Source organism: Rattus norvegicus, chromosome X (genome assembly GCF_036323735.1).
Source record: "Rattus norvegicus strain BN/NHsdMcwi chromosome X, GRCr8, whole genome shotgun sequence".
NCBI classification, from domain to species: domain Eukaryota; kingdom Metazoa; phylum Chordata; class Mammalia; order Rodentia; family Muridae; genus Rattus; species Rattus norvegicus.
In genome coordinates, this window is record NC_086039.1 from 140,177,661 (window position 1) to 140,193,690 (window position 16,030).

The 16,030-nt window shown below is 41.4% G+C and overlaps 1 protein-coding gene across 17 annotated transcripts in view; it reads right to left on the minus strand.

Annotated features, from left to right (window-relative positions):
- Window positions 1–5,073: 5,073 nt before the first annotated feature.
- Window positions 5,074–16,030, minus strand: part of Arhgef6 (Rac/Cdc42 guanine nucleotide exchange factor 6) — a 120,079-nt gene continuing 109,122 nt past the window's right edge. For 7 of the 17 annotated variants that reach the window (XM_008773652.4, NM_001005565.2, XM_017602114.3 and 4 more), the window contains 6 exons: window positions 14,468–14,488; window positions 13,234–13,327; window positions 11,829–11,906; window positions 9,707–9,806; window positions 8,480–8,534; window positions 5,074–7,248 (listed from right to left, as the gene is read on the minus strand). In XM_008773652.4, coding sequence (XP_008771874.1) covers window positions 7,108–7,248; window positions 8,480–8,534; window positions 9,707–9,806; window positions 11,829–11,906; window positions 13,234–13,327; window positions 14,468–14,488 — 489 coding nt within the window. In that variant the 3' untranslated portion in view covers window positions 5,074–7,107. The remainder of the gene's footprint in view (window positions 7,249–8,479; window positions 8,535–9,706; window positions 9,807–11,828; window positions 11,907–13,233; window positions 13,328–14,467; window positions 14,489–16,030) is intronic. The other 10 variants (XM_008773653.4, XM_008773651.4, XM_063280154.1 and 7 more) reach the window with 3 other exon arrangements.

Consider the following 16,030-nt stretch of genomic DNA (forward strand, 5'->3'; position numbering starts at 1 on the left):
TATCTTGCAAATTTTTTCTACCTTTAGTAAGGAGTTTGTTCAAAACAGCTGTATTCAGCTGTGTGTGGTGGGGTACACCCAAGATACCAACATACTTTCGGAGAGATGAAGGGGAACTGTAGCAAATTCAAGACCAGCTTGTTTTACCTAGTGAGATCCAGGCTAAGCAGGCCTGTATACTGAACGTCTTTAAATTAATTAATTAGTTAAATGATTGTAAACAGACTATAATTGATATAAAACGCTGCATTTTCTAGTCTACGTCCTCTTCTAGAATCTCTACTGCCCTCTAGAGCCGCTTCCCACAGCTCCATCCCAGACCTTTCTAAGCAGACAAGGCCCCCCAGTCTCTCACCTTGTTTCCTCAGAAGCTCCCTTTGCTCGTTCAAAAGTGCAGCTCTTCACCATCTCCTTCTACCCATAGGATCTCTCTGCAAGAGCCCTGGTTTTAATAACCACTTTCAAGTTACTGATACAAATACTTTTGAGGTAGGGGTTGTTTGGAGTTTGATTTGTTTATTTTGGTATTTTTCTGGACAGGGCCCAGGCTGCCCTACATGTTCTTTGCAGGGCTCGAATCCATGATGATCTTCTTGCCTCCAATTCTCATCCTCCTGGGATAGCAGGAGTGGGTCACTCGGGGAATAGTTTGGGTTTTTATCTGTCCCCAAGAAGTCCTCTACCTCTGAGCAGTGGATTCTGGCTCTTAGATCTAGTGCATGTAGATAAGACTTTGGATCTTGCTGCCCACATGCCATCCTCTTCCACTGTTGCTTACTCCACTGATTGCTACCTCCCTCTACCCCACTGACTAAAGAAGTAACCTACCTTGACCAAGGATCCTCTCGCCTCCCACTCCCAGGTTCTGGAATTATGTCTATGTCACCGTGCCTGCTTTCTTCAGTATTAGGGGATTAAATCCAAGGCTCTGTGCATGCTAAGAAAACTGTCTGCTAGCTGAGCCACAGCCCCTAACCCATAGTGCCAACTTCATAACCCTGCTACTTCTACATTCCATGGGAAGGTAGGGGAGAAGGAATTGAAATACACACTCATTTTTGTTTTGTTTCTAAACACACAGAAAATGCATGCGGTATAAAATATTGCAGTCCTTGCTATTTAATAGGAAGTAAGGAACCACAAAATGCAAATGTGCACTGTGCCATGCTTTCAGAACAGAAGCACCCCACTTAAACAGAAGCAGGAGTACACTCCTGGGCTTCCAGTGGGAATGCATTTTGTGGTGTATTCAATCATTGCCACAGGACCAGAGCCCCTGTGTGGAGAGCTTCTCTCTCTTTGAAGAGAGAACTTGGAACTGAGTATGATTGCTGTTCTGATCCTCTTGTAGTATAGTGGTTAGCTCTGGAGCTAGTCAGATAGAATTTAGTCCAGGCTTCACAATTTATCTGTTTTATAACCACGGACAAATTGTTTAACCTGTTGGTCAGTGTCCACGTCTGAAAAGTTGGCATTTTTTTTGACAGGGCACAGGTTGGCCTAGACCTATGTGTTCCTTGAAGGGTTTGAATCCATGATGATCTTCCTGCTTCCAATTCTCATTATGAGCATATTATTTTTTTTGCACAGTTGATGACTTTGGTGAGGGTCAGCAGAAAGTCCCAGTAGACTGCTCTGAGGCTCATCATCAAATGAAGCACACAGTGGATCCCAGAACAGTGGTTTGTTCTGCACTGCAGTTGGGTGAGGGAAGGGGGCATCCTAAAGTAGTTGAAACTTTTGATATTCAAAAATCTTATTTAGCCGCCCAGACATCCTGATAGCCCTGACCTGTAAATTGGAAGGAAGAAAGCACCGAGTGTGGAGTGAAGTGAAAGCAAAAAAAAAAAATACAAAGAGGGAAGAAGACAGTAGGAGAAAGACAGACTTCTGTGAGGGAGGGAGAGGAAATGGAGGGGGGAGGAGGAGAAAGGGGAGGAGAGAGAGAAAGAGCACAAAAGGCCATGTGCAGCCCTGCACATCTGCAAATCTGTAACTCTAGCACTGGGAAGGCAGAAAACCAACGAGTTCAAGAGCAGCTTAAGATATACCCGACTTATTCAGACCAGTTTGAACTACACAGTGAGATACCTTCAAAACGAACAAACGAAAGACCACTGCAGCAGCAAAGAATAGCATTTGAATACAACAGAGAAGCCATTGAAAAGCAATTCTCTAGATTTGGCAAGTGTTCACTGCTAGACTAGAGATGCAGTTCAAATCATAGTGCTTGCATATCATGCATGAGGCCCTGGGTTTAATACTCAGTACCTCATAATACCTTGATGGTAATGCATGTGTGTGTAATCCAAGAAATCAGAAGCAATGGCAGGAGAAATAGAAGTTCAAGGTCATCCTGGGTTATGTGGTATATCTGAGGCCAGCCCAGAGTACACAGGACCCTGTCTCAGACAAACAAACAAAAGCAACAATAAACACCACACAGAGCTTCTTGAGGATTTCTCAAGGGTTGACAGCTTGTGTAGAAGCAGCGTTTCATGGGTACAAAAGTCAGAAGAAGGATGTGGTATATAAGAGGTAGACCAGAATATAGGTTCAAATCCCACCTCCACTATGAAGTACCACATAATTCAATATCTCATGCTTTTATTCCCATGTAAAGTGGAGAGCAACACCTGACAGTGTTGCTCAGGGTTTGCAGAAACCTAAATATGTGAACTATTTAATATAGTGCTAGTATGATGGAGTTAAATTTAACTGTTCAAAGCAAGAAAGAATCAGTAAGGTAGATCAGTCAGAAAGTTAATTTAGTATCAACAAAAACACAGGGACTAAGAAGCGAAAGGCAGTGGGATTCTGGTGAATTAACGGCTTCAAAATCATTCCGTGGAAGTTGTGACCCAAATGTTAGGCAACTGCTGCTGTGACTACAGCCTGGTGCTGCTACTGCTACAGTGTCAGCCACAAAGCTTGAGCAGAGACACTGCAATGTAGACTCCAGTTGCCACAATATGTTGGGAAAGTCCCACAGGCCACCAGAGGAAGTCAGACTGTGTAAATTAATGCTCCCCACTCCACCCCAAATATTGGCATAAATTTGAACCCTCATTGTATCCAGAACCCTTGCTGCAACTTAGGAAAATGTATGTTTGCTTTGACGTTTTCAGGGGAATCACGGGGATAGGAATAGACAGTATCTAGCTCAAATAATTCCTTCTCTCTGTCTCCGTCTGTCTCTGTGTATGCGTGTGTGTGTGGGGGGGGGGGAGAGCCGAGGTGTGTGTGTCTCCATATGAGAGAATAGGCATGTAAAAGGCATAGGTCAACATCAGGTCTTGTTGCACCGGAGTCATCTATCTTTTGGATTTGGGGACTTCATTTTACTATTATAACAGGTTTATGAGAGGTGGGGCAATGCACACACAGCATCCCATGTGGGGAGACAACTGAAGACAGCTTTGTGGAGGTCGTTGCCTTCTTCCACCTTTATGACTGTTCTAGGGATTTAACTCAAGCTATCAAGCCTTCAGGCAAGCACCTTCACTCAGCCATCTCACCAGTTGCCCCTTGGTCTTTGTGATAGGGTCTCTCCCTAGCCTAGAAACTGATGAGCAGGCAAGGCTGGAGGGCCAGCAAGTCCCAGGAACCTACTTGTCTTTGCCATTTCAGTTCTGGGACTGTAGGTGCAAGCCACCACAGCACTATTTTGACATGTATTCTGATGATGTACTATAGATCCCCCTGCTTTCATGGCAAGCACTTCACCAACTGAGTTATCTCCCCCAGTTCACAGCTCATGTAGTTTTCATCCTACCTGCGGATACCAGAGGTCCCAGTTGAAAATATCACAGATTGACAAACTCTTGTAAAGTACAAATATGGAGGAGCACTGGCATAGGACAAGGAATGTATCTCTCCTGATGTTGGAAGGAAAATTGTGAGATGCAGTTCAAGTAGTTTGTAAGTTGAAGTCAGAAGATGAAAGATAGTGCAGTTAAGGAAAGATCTATGTCACCAGTGGGTGACATTTGCTCACTACATTGCAGAGTATGATCACGCTATGAAATAGAACCTTAAGTGGAAAAGGTAGGTTTGGGGAAGGCTGATGCGAGTGGACTAGCTAAAATTTCCAACCTCAACCTACTTCTCAGTATTTCTAAAAGAAACACAATCGGAGCTATCTTTACACCCATGCTCATTGAAATATAAGGCAGTTCCTCAAGGTCTAAAATAACCTAAAGCTGGTCATGGTGATGAGCACACTTTGATCCCAGCACTGGAGAGCTAGAGGCAGGCAGGTCTCTGTGAGTTGAAGTCTGGACTGGTATGCACAGTGAGTTTCAGGCTAGCCATAGCTACACTGTGAGACCTTGCTGATAGATAGATAGATAGATAGATAGATAGATAGATAGATAGATAGATGATAGATAGATAATAGAAAAATACATACATAGAAAGATCATAGAAGACAGATGGATATATACATATATACATAGAAAGATATATAGTTGATGGAATTATAGTCAGAATCTGTGAATAAATAGAGGGATAAAATTATGGTATCTAAATAATGGAATGCTACTCAGCTTTTAAAAAGAAGAAAGTAATTTGTAACAGCATCAATGGGCCTGGAGGGCATTGTGCTGGGTGAAATAAGCCAGGCAGAGAAAGATAAATGCTGCATGCTCTCCTTCATTCCTCACATGCGGAATATAAAAACAGAAACTCATAGACGTGGAAGGGGAACTAGGAGTTAATCGGGACATAAGTGGGGAAAGAGAGAAGGTAATATTTTGATCAAAGTAGACAAAGTTTCAGTAAAATAGGAAGACTTTGTATGTGTATAATACAGTGACTATAGTTAATATTTTTGTCTATTTCAACAAAGTTAAAAGCAAAGATTTTCAAAGTTCTCACTACAGATATAGTAGTTGTGGCAATACGTGATATGTTAAAATTAGCCTATGACCATGGCTACCATGATGTGTGCATGGAATGAAAGCTCACGCCATTGTCACCAACAATTCATATTTGTCAGCTGAAAATAAAATGACATTTAAAGAACAGCCAGCTTTCTTTATCATCAGTCAGCAAGAAAAAACAAAACAAAACTTTTATTTATAAAGCACTGTTTATTCTTGTTTATTGAAAATGTTCATTTTAAAAGTCTTTAAAATAAAAACAAGTTTAGAAAAATCTGAGCTCCTATAAGAAGGGACATAACAGAAGGGAAACTGAAAGACCCCTAAGGGCAGCAGTGTAATTAGAGTAAGGGGAACCCATTTAGAGAGTATTGTAAACAACACAACTATGGAGACATGACTTTGGGGCTAACATGGCTTCATTTCCTTTATATTATTTAGTCTGTAAGCATGGGCAGCCCACTGCACAAGTTTCATTATCCAGAGTACCAAGGGCTCTCCTTGGAAGGGCAAAGTCCCCAAGCATGCGTATGTACACATCCTTTATGACCTTTCAATGTCTTAATCGACGAACTAAATTATTTGTCGACCACAAAAGTGTTTTTCCTATGGACAAAATTTGCATACTGATTGCAAACTGTTGACTAAGCACAGACAGGACACATGTGAACATATGGGTTGTTGCTGTTATTCCTTTTGTAAAATACTTTTACATGAAAGATGTCTCATAGAAATCTCTGGGCTTAGAATTGGGACAGCCACTCTTATAAACCTTTACCCTCTAAGCTGACAAAGATGGCTGTGTGCGATTGTCTGATGTTGGACTTCAGGAATATTCCATATCCTGTGGGTGCTATAATGTTGACCATGTAACATGAGACAATAGCACTGTACCCATGGAATAATGGAAACTGTGAGAGCCTCCATACCACAAAGAAAAAGAGCTCCTCAACAAACTTTTAGGTCTTGAGTTTGGTTTTGAAGCAGCACTTACAGGCCCCAATCAAATGTACGTGTAAGTGTTTGGTTGGCGTTCCGCATCTCTTTCTAGTGACTCTGCCATCTGGCCAAGGTGTCCTGTCATCTAAGGAGGTAGGCAAGAGCTCTGCTCCTCCATCCTCGGCCTATTTTGACTTGTGTTGAATTTAGGTATACAGTGTTCTGGGCTCTCTTCAAAATCTGCTTTTTCCACAGGTCACTTTCCTGGACTACTTACAAAGTCAATGGTTGGACATTATAAACAACTTGAGCAAACCAGTTTCAAACAATCAGCTTCACTGACAACCTGGTCAGCTAGGAGGGGCCCTTTTACTGGGTGTATAATCTGTCTCATCATAGTAGGGGCCCATGATGAGTCTTCTCACAGCAGAAACCAGAACTTGGTAAGATGGGATGGAAGGTGTGTATTAGGGCACAATATCTTCTCACCCAGGTTGTTCAGAAAGGTGAAAAGGTTGTCATTAGAATATTCAAAGTGAAGTCACTGCTTATAGTAACTGTTTGACGAAATAAACAAAGCAAATCCATGATCATTTACACCGCACTTTTTATGGCTGGCTAAAAGCACAGGGTTGGGGGGAGGTAGAAAACGTACGAAGAGGCAGAAGGTTGGGCTGTAAAGCTACACTACACTAGGGATATCTGCTCCATCAAACGGCTCTGCCCTGCTGAGGGGGGACTGCCTGAAGCAATTTGCTGATAGACTTGCTGCCAGTGTGGACAGTTGGAGCTCCTACCACACTGACCTTAAATGGCCACCAGCACAAAGGGTATAAGGGCACTACACTGTTCCTGATCTTAACAGACAACATGGGCAATAAATTTTTACAGTACTGAAAGGGGCCGTATGACAGTCAGGGGAGGTGCAGCTGGGTCACTGGGCAAAGGTGTTCATTTTCACCTACTCTAAACAAAGCCTGAGAAGCTTAGCCTCCAGCAGATTAGGTAGTTAAGGGCTGTTGGGCAGAGCAAAATATCGGGGCCATTTTTACCACCACCTCAGGCTATTTCCCCTGTTAAAACAAGTGTCAATCAACTGATAACCAAGCAACAAACACTGAATCAAACAGCAGGGGTGGGAGGAGGGGGAGGGGGTAGGAGAGGAGGGAAGAAGAGAGAAAGAATCCCAACACCACAAAGCACAAAGCTTAAGTGCACAGTTATATCATTCAGCTGGCCATTTTAACATGTGCTGAAGGCACTGTGCTCCCCTGCACAGTGATGGTTACTGAAGAATCGAGGTCTTGCTGCTGGATTCAGCGCGAATGCATTCATCGGTTTGCTTCAACAGCTTCCGGACCAGTTTTTCTAGGTCCTTCCTCGACTTCAATTCTTCTTCCAGACATTGCTTCATTTTTTTATTCTCCTAGAAGGGAAAAGAGTTATTAATCACTGAGCCAAGGCAGCCCTTCTCAGGGGTTCTTCCCCCCCCCTCTTCCTCCTCCCCTCCCCCTCCCCCTTCTCTTCATGGCATCCCTCACTCTGACTACATATTCTGAGAGCAGGCTGTCTCTTGGTTCTCTGCCTATGTGTAAGCAGCCTCCCACACTCTTCACTTTAATCCAAGTGTTCCCACAGTCTGAACCTGCCCCACAGACAGCTTGCTCCACACTTTTTTATTTAGGATCCCCCCCCCCCTTTTTTTTGATACAAGCGTGTACTAAGAGGCTGCCAAATATCTCTAGTGCCAACTTCATCTTATGAGTATCAGATCCACAGGATCATGTCAGGGGCAGGTCCATCTAGAGAGATGATTCCATTCTAAAGGGAACTTAGTATCACCTCCCCCATTGCCTGAAACCTCTTCCAGTGCTTCTGCATCGCTGAAAGTTTGCCCACCATAGTACATTACATAACCATGGGGAGAAGCTTCTCTAATGTCTGTTCTCTCCGAATCCCAGCACTGCGCCATCATATGTCATAAGTTTCAACTCTGCAATGCCTCTACTCCTCCTGGCCTCACTGGCCGGCCTCAGCTCACGACTAAACCAGGGCTCATCCAGAATTTGCTAAGTATTCCACAAGTGCTGCTGAAGGCTCTCAACTCCCCTCTCACTGTGCGTCCCCTTCCTACAGGTACACTAAGTCTTATCATATAGGGTGTGTGTATGTCATGGAGCATGGGACTACATTACCCATAAATTTATAAACCACCACAGACAATTCTCTTTTCTGTCTTTCCTTCCTATCTTCTTTCTTCCTCTTTTATCTCTCTTTCATTATTCCTTTTCTTTTGTTTTCATGACAAGGTCTTGCTACACCAGGCTAGCAAATACATGATACCCTTGCCTCAACCTTCCTAGTGGCTAGGATTGTAGACAGGCACTGCCATACCTGAGCTTGCTTACAGTTTTTTAAGATGTGAAGAAACAAGAAAGCAATATGTAAGTTTGGGACTCTGCTGCATATATATAAATAGAAAGGCTCAGAAATTCAAGGCCACGTGGTAAAAGAAATAAAACCTACCTGCTACTGCAAAGAAAATACTAACTCTCCCTTAGTACCTGCTCCTGAGCTCCTCCTGAAACCACCTCCCAGTGGCCAACAAGACAGAGCTGGTCTGTCATCTGAGAAGATAACTTTTGGTACTGCATTACCTGCTTCAATTCCTTGACCTCATCCTTCAAGGCATAGACAGTATCAACAAGGCTCCTAAAATATACAGAGAAAATTCATAAATGAATGGTGGGTACTGAAGTGCTGATAAATAAGCAACCTACAACTCTCTATAAATACAGAGATGGAAATATCTGTGGGGTTTCAACCTAATGACGAGTGTCCCTACTCCGGATGGTCCACGTTCTTTCTCTCCATAGGAACAAAGCTCTCATCACACATGCCCACGTCTATACCATGTTACAGCCTCACTTCTATACCTGCTGCTCTTCACACGTCCAGTTTGTGTGGCCAGGAAACAACAGGTAAAAACCATTGTTTTTCAATTAGAGGATATAATTGACAAATTAAAAACTATTTAAGTTAGACAGCATGATGCTTCAATGTGTTTGTCCTATGAAATTATGCCATAAATAGAGTTATTTTCACAGCCATCACCACATGTAGTTGTAGTTACTATTTGGGAGTGTGTGCGTGTCTATTGAGAACACAGGAGGTCTATGTTCTCAGGAAATTTCAAGTATGAAAGATATTATTGACTATAGTCACTGTGCTGCATGTTAGACTAAAACTTACCTATCACCTTATACAATTGGACATTATAGTTTTTTTCATCACCATCACCTATTTCTTCTACCCCCTCCAAGCCTCTAGTAATCACTAGTCTACTAGTAGTCACTGCTCCTCTGAGTTCAACTGTTTAAGAGTCTCATTCTATGGTTTTATTGGTGCAGTTTTAGAGGAAGAGTAAACATTACTTACAATATAATAAAAGATATCACAAAATCCTATGTATGCTACAATAGCCATGCTATGGTATTACCCTTTTCATTTAGCTAACTCACATAACAGAGAATCAGGACATTTTATTTTTTTAAAAATTATGATAAAGTTCCCTGGTTAATGGGCATTCTTTGCTTTTCAATTTTTTTCAAATCAAGTAACTTACAGATCTGGATTTTAGTTGGGGATTGTTAAGATTAGTTTTTATGATTGATGTGTTTATGTGCATATGAATGGAGGTAATCAAGGAGGCCAGAAGAGGGTTCCAGAGTGTGACCTGAGAGTTGTAAGCTGAAATAAACAGTTTCCTCCTCCAACTTGTTCATGGTTATGGTATTGTATCACAACAACAGAACTCCTAAGAGAGCCTGACACAACTACTTTTAGGCCCCAGACATGACAAGAAAGGGATACTCTCTACTCACTTCTCTTCAATGATGGTCTGCCCATTACTTCTAGTTTCTTCAATAATGAGTTTCTCTTCCTCGGGGAGGAGTACTTGTGGAACTGAATCTTTACGAGTACCTGTAAGTGATGATCATGAGAGAGGGGGTAGGGAGTTATTATCAGAGACTGGTCTAGGTCTTTGTCTCTTTCTATTGTAGTTACAGCAGCCACGTCCTTCATGCTCTTGTACTCAAAGGGCAAGCATGCCACTTTTACATTTTTCTAATGGGGGGGGGACTCTAAATGACCAAATGACATTATTTATTCTCCAAGAAGGAGAATTGATTTGTTAGGAGCCCCAGACTTTTCTGTTTTCCCTTTCCCAGAGCACAGAGCTCGTCACTGCATGCCACTAAGAGTCACACACCACATCCCACGATCATTGAAAATTCTTTAATTTCAGTAAAGATTGGGCTGAAAGCAGCACTGCTCTGGGGTAGAACATGCTGGAAGGGCTTCAGAAGCAGCACTCGTTCCTTCTGCAGTCCTCTAGGAAATGCAGAGTAGCCTAAAGGTATTTTGGTGATGGGTACAGTGGAGCTGGGAGATTATCATATCAGCAACAAAACTCAGGTGTCTGTCTTCACTGTCTCTACTGTCTCTTCAGTCTGGCAATCCAGATCCTTTCTCTCTGGCTTCAGGGATGTAACCTTTGGTCTGTCTAGGTCACTGTGTAGGTCAATGTTTCGGGAACAGCATCCTTCACAGTACACATTCACTGCTTTTACTTGACCACTCGCACATCCCCAGGGGTAAGATGTGTTTCCATGTTCAGAGAATAGCTCTTCATCAGTATGCAGAAGATAAATGGATGGATAAAAAGAATGTATATAGAAAGCCAAGAGCCTTCAGTTCTAGGGAAACAGGACATTAGACTGGGATGAGCTAGAGGGCCACATCTGAGTGTCAAGCAGGGCATCAGATACTTCTCACATGTACAAGGGAAGGTAAGACAGAGGAACAAAACTGGTCTTCCTTAGGGAAGATCACACGTCTGAGCTTTTTCCTCTGAGTGGAGAGAACATACAACTAGAGAAACAAGTGGTTCGAGGTGAGGTAGGGTCAGATTTGGTATGAAGGTTGTCTCCTCATCCCCATCTCTACCCTAGCTTTCACAATGAAAACTTCTCTCACTTTCCTCTCCCAGCTCATCAAAACTTGTTATTAGAACCGAGCATGCCAGAAGCCACAGCCAGGTTGCATCTGTGATGCAGTGTCACTGCTCACAGTGAAATGTATTGATTTCTACATCACATGCTTTCCTTTTGTAACACCCTGTGAGAGAAATCCCTCTCATATCAAGTAAGCAGCTGGTCAGCAGCTGTGAAAAATTAGGGGACACTCATTTCCTATGTAGCATTAGGGGACACTCATTTCCTATGCAGATGTGAGAAACTTTCTAAATGGGGCTATGTGAGTAATGACATAGAGTCTGTGATGAAAGTAAACAAAATATATAATCTGGACTAGGACAAGCACAAGGATTTTCCAGAAGGCATTATCTATCTTTCAAGGGTATGATGTGAAGGCTGTTTAAGCAAATGCCCTCACCTAAGAGCTCCTTGAAACATTCTCTACATTGTGAAGAGTCTCGGCTGTGCAGCTACATTTCCAGATTTTCAGAGCAACTTTGAAGCCTAAGTCTGATGAAGCATCACTCACTTCAACACATAGCTGATGAGAGATAGTATTCTGACTTCCTTTTCTATTCTGCCTATAAGACGAGATTAGCATCAGTTTGCAGACACAGGAACTCTCTGGGCTCTTTAATTCCTAACTAGTGCTGGTGGAGATATCTGTGTAGATCAAAAGAGTGACTTTAAATTTTTTTCTCATTTCTATCACCTTCGACATTTTCCCTCTTGCATCTCTCTTTCTCTCTGGGTGAAAAGCAACAGTTCACAAACAAACCACCCAGTAGCTAAAGCACCTTATCTGAAAGATTCAGTCCTGCACCTCTGTTCCGCATTGAGTCACATGCTTTCCACACCCTGCAAACCCAATCTGTATTGAAGGTTTTTTCCCTCCAAGAGACAGTACCAATGAGCAAACCCCATTCATTAGCAAAAGCAGTGTGGCAAATTCTAATTGAGCCATTACCTTGTTGAAAACTGGCGCTGGTGCAATAAGCTTCAATCACCTTAAGAATCTGAGCATCCTCTTCCAGGGCAGCAGTACCTGTCAAATTTAATCAGTAATAACTTCTGCTACATATATGACCCTGGACACCCAAAGTGATGATGTGCCCATCACTGCCAAAGGTTCTCAATGTTTCTGAAAGGCAGGCAAAAATTTGTTCAAGCCCCAGGAGGCAAAAGAATGACATCAAGAGTAACCCTGAGAGTTCTGGGGTCAGTACTCGGGGGAAGGGGTGCTGCTTCTGAAGTTTAGAAATCTAAAGTAGTAAGGGTTTTATTAATCATTTCTTGAAGGCTAAAATTATGGCAATGAGCTTGGTGTTGTCTCCAACTCTCATCCAGTACACCAAAGTTGTTCTATCAATTAAATTTCAAGACTTGCCTTCTTTAAGACCCTTTCTCTGTTGACCACACCCATCTTCTCAACCACCCAGCATAACACTGATTCTCCCTCCTCGTACCCCCAACTCAGTCTTTAAATACTCAGATGACAATGTTCCACTAAGAAGTTTAGGTGAGGGTGGGGTTGGGGCTTCAGGATTTGAAGTTCAGCAAAGATATAATTTTAATATATTATATTATATTATAATGACAGAATCCCATGTAGCCCAGGAATTCATCTAACATGTATGATGAAGTTGAACTTCTGATCCTCCTATCTCTACCTCCCAAGCACAGATTAGAGGCCCATGCCACCATGCCTGGTTTCCATGGTGCTAGGGATCAAACTTTGGGCTTTGTGCTTGCTAGGCAAACACTCTATGAATTGAGCTATGTCTCTACCCACAGGGAAGATTGAACTAAACTATATTTGCAACTGATACATGCAGTGCTGCTACATCACTAATGTCTCCATAGATGTCCCAAAGTTCTCTTGTTCCCAATTTTAGAGTCAAATACAGGCATATCTCTTGACTGGCTGACTTTGTAGTCAGCTCCTAAATAGAGCACTGTTTCCTGATGTCAGCAGGCTGACTCCATGGGCAACTGAGAACACCCCTGAGCATTAGACTTCCAGAAGGATTTCTGTCCTCGGGTCCATTTGGTTTATTTGTTCAGAAAAATATTCCAGGCATCAGAAATCTAGAGGGAAAAATATGTCCATAGCAAATGGGCACCATTGGGGGACCTAAACCAGGTGGGGTGAAATGTTCTGCCGCATGAAAACGGTACAGATTGGTGTCTGTCAGAGGCAGCAGGAAGTGCAGCAGGAGGCAGCTTATTCAGAAGTCTCAGAAGTGACCAAATTTTCTGTGTATTTTTTCCAACAGATGATGCCAAGAACAAACTGCTCTGATTATCTGCTTTTTAAAACTTCTCATGTTCGTTCGCCCATAAATAACTTTGCAAAAGTACAGGACACATACTTTTCCTAATCACGTATTCTTCCTCGGATGTCTTTCTCTCCGTCTTTCTTTTGTGAAGAAACTTCTTCATCGTTTTGGGGCTCTTACTAGATTCCTGTAAGGGTAATAATTTCTCCATGAATTAATATTCTCTCCCAAATACAAATGAAAATAAAGCAAATACAATGAATCGGAACACATCTCTCATCGCGATAGCATCCGTTAGAAAAGAATCAGACTTTAGATCACACAGACTATAAATGGGCTCTAGTAAACTCAAAGAGGTTCAACAAAGCACAGGCAGTGACATTCCACTTTCAGTTGCCACAGGAATAAGAATAAGAATGGAGAAGGATGCAGATTGTGCAGGAGGGTCAGTGCCTTTAGGGTACCATCTGCAGCAGAAGTAATGGGACTTCAACCTCAGAAGAGGAACGCCTGCATTCCTAACTTGCTTTCTAGTCACCGTGGATAGTTTGAAGGGAATTAAGTAAGTGAGGCAACTACTATTAGAAGTTCTAAGAGTTTAAAACTGCTTAAGTACGTTTTACTGAGCATTAGCCCTACAGAGGAAACTATAATTCCTATCAGTGCAAGGGAAAATTCAGGTAGAGAGACAGTTATTTTCTCAGAGAGGAGGATTTCATGAAGGATTTCCTGATAAATAAATTTGGGAGACATATCTAGAAATTTAGTGCACAGTAAAGATGAAAATCGATGAATTTGTTTTCACCATATTTAAAAACCCTGTTCAATGTTAATATGCAAGTAAACAAATTAGAGTCACATTTAGAATCTCAATAAACTGATTTGATATTCTATGTTGTCCAGAATCTATCTATCTATCTATCTATCTATCTATCTATCTATCTATCTATCTATCTATCTGATACAAGAGAAATAACTAGTACTTTAAAATATAGGGAACAAAGAATTTAATTGCCTTTGCTTAGCCACAATGACTCCACTTAAACTTAAAAGGAGGCAAACATTAAAACCACACGTGAAAAAATAAGAGGAAAAGCTAGCATTAAAAACATAGGAAGAATGAGCATTTTAAAGGCATGATATATAAAGTGACATTTTACAAGGACCAAACACAAGCCTGCTTTTGAGGAAAGTACTTACATGTCAGAATTGCATCTTCACATTTTAGCCACCAATTATAGCAAGGGACAAGACAAGCATAAAGGAAAGCTTCATTCACCAAAGGTTACAGCACAATGACATTCCGATGTCACTGTTCTACCCTTACCTTTAAGATATAAGACATCCTCTAAAATGAATATGTAAAGAAAGAGAAGATGAGCGTGAGAGGTCGATGGTTATAATGACCACATCCATTTATCAATAGTTCTAAAACAACATTTGAAATGTTAGTGTTATCATCAATTACACAGAAAGAATACCGCCACATTTCCCACATTAGTCTCAGATGCGATACCCTCATGCAAAAGTCCAAAGAATCCAGTTCTCCACAGAATTAAAAATGCTGAAAAATCACCAAAATGGACAGAACATAGCAAGAACATATTAATAATTCTCTTTCCCCAGCAGAAACAAAGTGATCATGCCTTAGTTTTAATAGATTAGTTATGTGTAGGATTAAAGTCAACTTTGCCCTTCAGGGTTTGCCTTAGTATGAATTTAGTAATTGACAGTTGCAAAATGTCCCTTATTAAAAATGAGAATAAGGTACCATGAAGTGGCACGCTTGATTTAATAAAAGAAAAGTAAATGGTTGCAGGCCAATTCCAAAGCAAAACTGCAGGACTACTTCCTGCCCGAATTCTAAATAGAGTTACATTAAAAAAAAAAAAAAGTATGTTCAAGAATCATGTCTCTTATCACGCCAGTTGAATGGGTTAAAAAAAATCACCCAGTGTCTATATATTGTTCTATTTTGCACTGAGAGACAGAGGCAACAATTAACTGGAGCAAAAGCATGGCTGCTCAAATGAAAATACACTCAAAACTGAGCAGTCTCCCATGTCAAAGCACACCAGAGAATTACACACTGTCTTTACATCCAGATCCCAAGGTTCATTTCATAACTGTCAGCAACTTACTCTTCATACAACAAGACCTAAAGAGTAGTTATTAATAAATGAGCATCTTTTCTGAAATATGAAATAAGTAGAAATAAGTAAAAGGGGGAAACCTCACTGGATGGAAAAGGTAATAACCACTGTGTTGCTAAGGGAGCCGGTGACTGATGTCCCTTGACTACACTTATAGAGCAATCAGTCACGCTGGCCATGGCACATCTTTGTAGCACACTAAGGCAGATCCCAAATGCCCTGTGCAGGAAGTTGCTACTGAGAAGCATCTCTAAAAACCCATTTCTCTCACTATCCTCTTCTATCCTTCCCACTCCAGCAAACACTTCTTTCATGGTTAAGACACATGCCTTGGTCTCATGATGTTTTAGTGATTGGGCTTCATTGATCAACATGCTTCAAAATGCAGAACTGGATGTTTGATTAGAAATGCAACTTCCAATGAGGTGTTTCTTGTTTGAGAAGTGTGTACACAGTTAGTTAATCTAAAGAATCATTCTCTCTTCGTAGAGAGACAACAGAGACAGTTAAAGGAAAAAAAAACTAAAGAAACAGGCAGTGCACTTGAACTGTTCACTTCCATCAATGTGTGTATATATAAGGAGAACAGGGAAATGAAAAATTAAAAAACAATCACTGAATCTAGCAATTCAAGACATATATCGTATTGTAAATTCTAGCAGATTCTCACTGAACTGTTTGCAGTAAGCTCCAAAATTAGCTCGTCAGAAGCATTTTACACCATACGTAGCAAAATT